We start from the raw sequence: 5,066 nt of genomic DNA, 5'->3' as shown, positions 1-5,066 counted from the left end.
GTAAACCTCTTGATAGTTGGAAGTGACGTTCCTCATACTTGCGCAAAAGATTGCGCAGCATTGGCTCTGATAAGTGGCGTTGCCTTTATAAACAGTCGTAAATTTGTAATTTATAATTCTACTTGGCACACAGACAACTTTAAAACGACAGGCACGATCACAGATATTATGCCGTTTTATAACATTATTTTTTGGTTTGTATGTTTTGGTTTGAAGTAGTAGAGTAATTTTGCTTCAGATATTGATATAACCTATGAATGTATTTGAAAGCTTGTTTTGACGAGGTGCTCTCGAAGGCACCGTTGTTGTTTTTCAGCAATGAATCACGAGGCTGCGATGCTGTTGTTTCGTTTTGTATTTCACACTTGGAAATGTGAAAGTTTCGAAAATGCTTGACGGAGCACAGCCCGAACAAAAACATTTGGCTGGTTTTAACTTAGTATAAGTAATAAACGCCTGGTGCCAGGTGCGATTCTGCATACGGACATGGACTCTAGAATAGAGTGCATATTTTTTAGCGAATTTCACCCGACTTTGGGTCCCAAAATAACATATCAGGTGAGTCAAATATTTTTGTGAGGTCAATATAATATCTATCTATCTATCTATCTATCTATCTATCTATCTATCTATCTATCTATCTATCTATCTATCTATCTATCTATCTATCTATCTATCTATCTGCACCCTTGCACATAAATCCGACAACTCCAAATTTCTGTAAAAGTTGAAATTGACAGAAGTTTTTGGTGTCTCAAATTCTTTTTTTAAGTAATAATTGTACAGAAACTTTGATTTTTAATCAGAACTTAATACGTCATTTTAAATAATAGTTCCCACCAAAATTGCTGTGACAAAATACATCGTCAATTTCAACTTATTTTACAGACATTTTAAGTTATTGAGTCTTTATGTGCAATGGTATCAATAATGATATATAAATGTATTCTTACATCTTATAAGAGGAGTATGTCTTGTTATTTGCTGTCACCGTCTGTGTGGAATTTCACCTCCCTATGGTGTTCATTTATTTTTTTTTCCCTTTGATGTGAAATGCCTTTGATTTAAAAATCAAAGGATTAGATAAACTACTCACTTAATAAGCATACTAAATGATAGAAATGCGATTAAATGCGATATTAATCATTTGTTGTCTTATGACAGGTTCCGGAAGAGTACATTTCACGGGAGCTCTTTGACATGGTTCAGGTTTATATCATTACCAAGCAGGAGTTGCAGAACAAATTAATAACAGTGTATGGAACTAATAGTTTTTATCACACTGTATTTGTGTCACATTGTAATGTAACCCAGAATTCTGCTTTTCTTCCTGCAGCACTGCGATGGGCAAAAAATTAATCGGGTGCCCGGTGTGCATCGAGCACAAGAAGTACAGCCGCAATGCCCTCCTGTTTAATCTAGGCTTTGTTTGTGATGCACAAACTAACACTTGTGCCCTTGAGCCAATTGTTAAGAAACTGTCTGGATACTTCACTACACTGGAGGTAAAACATGTTATCTTCATGCGACCTTTATGTGAGATATCAGACATAGTTTTTTAAAAGGTTGCGTGCATGTAACAAGCAATCATGGGCGGCTCACATGTTTTCTGATTCTGGTCATGTGGCATTCACAAGCTGAGCATTGACTGGTCGCTCCCTAACCACCGTGTGGCTTTATTGTAATTTTCAGACAGCAGCAAATGGCAAAACGGCTGTTCTCTGACATTGATGAAAATGGGTGAATTTCACTGCTTAATTCATATTCCACAAATGCAATATAAATCAGAAAGCTGTGTTTAAACTCTGTGATCACATGGAACATATTGTTAAAAAAGAAAAGAAAATGAATTGAATTGAATTCCCCTTGCGACTCTAGGTAGAGGCAGATTACTAGTGGATCCTTACGATGTACGAAATGTATATTGACTTCTTACATATTTTTTTCGATCAAACATTTTTTTTTTCCCCTGATGCATCTCATTGCATGTCAATTACACCGTTAGTGGGTTTTTGCAATTTGTCCACTGGCCTGGTCCACTCTCCAGCATTTTTAAAAGTCAGTTTTGTGTTTGCTGTGTTTCAGCTGGAAAGTGGATTCATATCCACTGAGGAGAGCAAACAGAAACTCCTGCCTATCATGTCGACCTTGTTGGAAGAGCTCAATGCTACTGGGGCCTGCACCTTACCCATAGGTACCGCTCATTATCATATTGCATTCACGGAAATGACATTGTTTATTGGTTCTGTGAATGTATATGCGCTTTGACCCATTGTTGTTGTTTTTTTCCAAAATCACTGTCAGTTTTATGATGTGTATGCTAAGATCAAGAATAGCGCACAGGGGCTTCTTAGACATCAGAATATAATTTCTCCAAATGTTGGTTCCAGGTATAGTGGTGAGTTTTTGATAATCTCATCCCAAGAAACTTTTCTAGCGATAAATGTGCTCATGTCGAATGATAAATCTGCATGGTAAAATGTTCATTGTTTCTGTTATTTGGAGAAGGAGAGTCTGAAAATGTTTTTTTTTTTTTTTTTTTAAAGATGAGTCCAACACCATCCACTTGAAGCTGATCCCGCTGCGTAAGGATCCCCCGGTTGTCCAGGAGTATGACGTTCCAGTTTTCATCCAGAACAAAGATCACTTCATTAAGTCTCAGTGGGATCTTACCATGCAGCAGGTGGGCCATTGTTGCATCCAATGTTGTGCAATGCAAAAAGACATGTCGAAATACTGTACTAAGAAATGCCAGGACAATGACCAAAGGCCTCGTATCAGTCTCCCGCAGTCATTTTTATCCCATATTGATGATAAGAGATCAAACCTCAATGCCACCTTATTCATACGTGAACACTGCAGAAATTTGTTTCAACCGCAGTTAGGGCTGTCACTATCGAATCGTTTTAAAATCAAATATCCTATTGTCCACCCTGCAGCCATTTGTTAATAATCTGTTGAATGAAGTTGAACGTGAGGTTTTTTTTATCTGCTAAGGTGGAACATGAGTTGAAGTCCGTGGCTATAACTACGGTACACATTATTTTACATTTCGTGCTTGACTGCCTCCCACTGGTAAAAATTTGAATACCATAATCTCTTGTTCTTTATTCCATCTACAGATTTTGCCCTACATCGATGGTTTTCGACATGTGCAGAAAATCTCGGCCGAAGCCGATGTGGAGTTGAATATAGTTCGGATTGCTGTGCAGAATCTGCTGTGAGTATACTTCACTAAACGTATTGATGGTTGGATTAGGTCCGTTAAGAAAGTCACATTGTAATAATAGTCATGTTAGTCTTCAGCGAGGTTGCGTTTATACCACTTTTGTTGTAGACTAAGTGCAAGTACGTTTGTCTTTCGTCCAGCAATTGCAATCAAAATGTGTTGCTTTTCATCAAATATTGTGCAAAATCACAAATTTTATTGTAAATAATGTATATAGATATATATTATGTATAATATGTATAACACATATAGTTTTGGCTTGCATTCCTAAAATAAAACAGTGCATATGAATTGGAACTTGTTAGTAACTTTTATGTCATTTGTTTTTCAGAGATAATGTTGATATATTTCCTATGAATTTGTTTCAGCGACCACAGAAGATGTAAACATGTTCCCTTTTATTTCCAGGTATTATAATATTGTGACCCTGGTGTCCATATTCCAGGTAGTGTTGAAAAAGTGAATTCCACATTGTACTCAATACCATGAATATATATACTGCCCTTGGGCAAAAATTGCAGATTCCTTTTATGCAAAAGTTCTGTTTTTTACTGGCGGCATGTTGATTTTGCTTGACCTTTTTTGGTGTTGTTGTTGTGACCTTATTTGCTCACTTTCAGTACTCCAACGTATACTGCACCACCCCCAAAGTGCAGAGTCTGATCGATGACAAACTCATGCAGGAGGAATGTCTAAACTACGTCACCAAGCAAGGTAAACCGGAAAAAAAAAAAACAGAAAAAAAGGATCAAATGAAGAGCAGAAATCTGCGAGGAATAAAAGCTCCACCAGAAACCGTTTATAGTTTGTGTATTAATAGTTAACTACTGTACAACTGATCCCAAAACACTTTCATATCAAACTCATCTTACATTACTCTTAAAAATAAATGGTTTATATGACATTGAAAATTAATCCACCTGTGTGTGAGGATGCTGGGGTGTATATTCCAGCTTTGCAACAGAAGTACCAATTACTTTCTCATTAGCCATTTCATTACATTTTTAATGTTTTTGAACCTTTTATGTGAGTAGGTGCGTTCATGATTAGTGAATTGCATATTGGCAGGGTCCCGCTGCACGTTTGTTATCAAGGAGTGTCGTATTGATCTCAATTCATCACTGATATTTGTCATTAGGTCAAAAGCTTCCGAGTGTGAGAGACGTGTTCCAGCTGTACTGCGGTCTGAGTCCGGGAACCACTGTGCGTGACCTTTGTTCCCGCTACTCGCAGCAGCTGCTGAGGGTTGATGAGAGGTCAGCGGCTCTCAGAAAAAAAACATGATGCGGCATGACAAACGAGGTCAGATGTGGTTTAGTCATACAGAATTGATTGTGTTCCCGTTTCAGGAGGCTAATTCAGTTCGGCCTTATGAAGTCTCTCATCCGACGGCTGCAAAAGTACCCTGTCAAGGTGACGCGTGAAGAGAGGAGCAAACCCCCTCGCCTCTACACAGGCTGCCACAGCTATGATGAGATCTGCTGCAAGACAGGCATGTCTTAACGTTTCAACTATTAGATCAAACAGTGTGCTCATTAATCTATTTTGTTTTATGGCAGGTGTCAGCTACAAGGAGCTGGATGAACGTTTGGAAAATGACCCCAATATTGTTGTTTGCTGGAAGTGACCTTGCATTGTACGGTTATGAAAAAGGCACCTTTTTGATTGGCAGATGAAGTAGTCAAAGATGTTTTCTAGAAGAGTGTTGGGCATCAAAGGAAATGGTCCAAAGTATTTTTCATTCTTCTTTCATTATCTGTTTCGCATGAATGTTTATTGTATAAATGTATGATTCATAAAAGAATGTTTTCAATAACTTATTTTATTTGTCTTGAGT

General features: G+C 37.6%; 1 protein-coding gene across 1 annotated transcript; it reads left to right on the top strand.

Moving 5' to 3' along the window:
• Positions 1–208: 208 nt before the first annotated feature.
• nprl2 (NPR2 like, GATOR1 complex subunit) lies at positions 209–5,049 on the top strand. The gene is made up of 11 exons (XM_088424231.1): positions 209–558; positions 1,165–1,256; positions 1,337–1,505; positions 2,086–2,194; positions 2,547–2,683; positions 3,123–3,220; positions 3,638–3,674; positions 3,850–3,943; positions 4,368–4,485; positions 4,579–4,721; positions 4,789–5,049. The coding sequence occupies exons 1-11, from the start codon at positions 487–489 to the stop codon at positions 4,854–4,856; spliced, it is 1,137 nt and encodes a 378-aa protein (XP_088280357.1). The 5' UTR covers positions 209–486; the 3' UTR covers positions 4,857–5,049.
• The last annotated feature ends 17 nt before the right edge of the window (positions 5,050–5,066 follow it).

Source organism: Hippichthys cyanospilos, chromosome 9 (genome assembly GCF_059441005.1).
Source record: "Hippichthys cyanospilos isolate Australia breed blue-spotted pipefish chromosome 9, RoL_Hcya_1.0, whole genome shotgun sequence".
NCBI classification, from domain to species: Eukaryota; Metazoa; Chordata; class Actinopteri; order Syngnathiformes; family Syngnathidae; genus Hippichthys; species Hippichthys cyanospilos.
Note: the sequence above shows the minus strand (reverse complement) of the source record. Positions and strands in the feature narration are given on the sequence as shown.

What these genes read in the sequence shown, in the direction of transcription:
- nprl2 (XM_088424231.1), top strand. Translation starts at nt 487, where the DNA reads ATGGACTCTAGAATAGAGTGCATATTTTTTAGCGAATTTCACCCGACT. An exon ending in GGCCTGCACCTTACCCATAG is followed by an intron (nt 2,195 to 2,546) that starts GTACCGCTCATT and finishes TTTTTTTTAAAG; the next exon opens with ATGAGTCCAACACCATCCAC. An exon ending in TGAGATCTGCTGCAAGACAG is followed by an intron (nt 4,722 to 4,788) that starts GCATGTCTTAAC and finishes GTTTTATGGCAG; the next exon opens with GTGTCAGCTACAAGGAGCTG.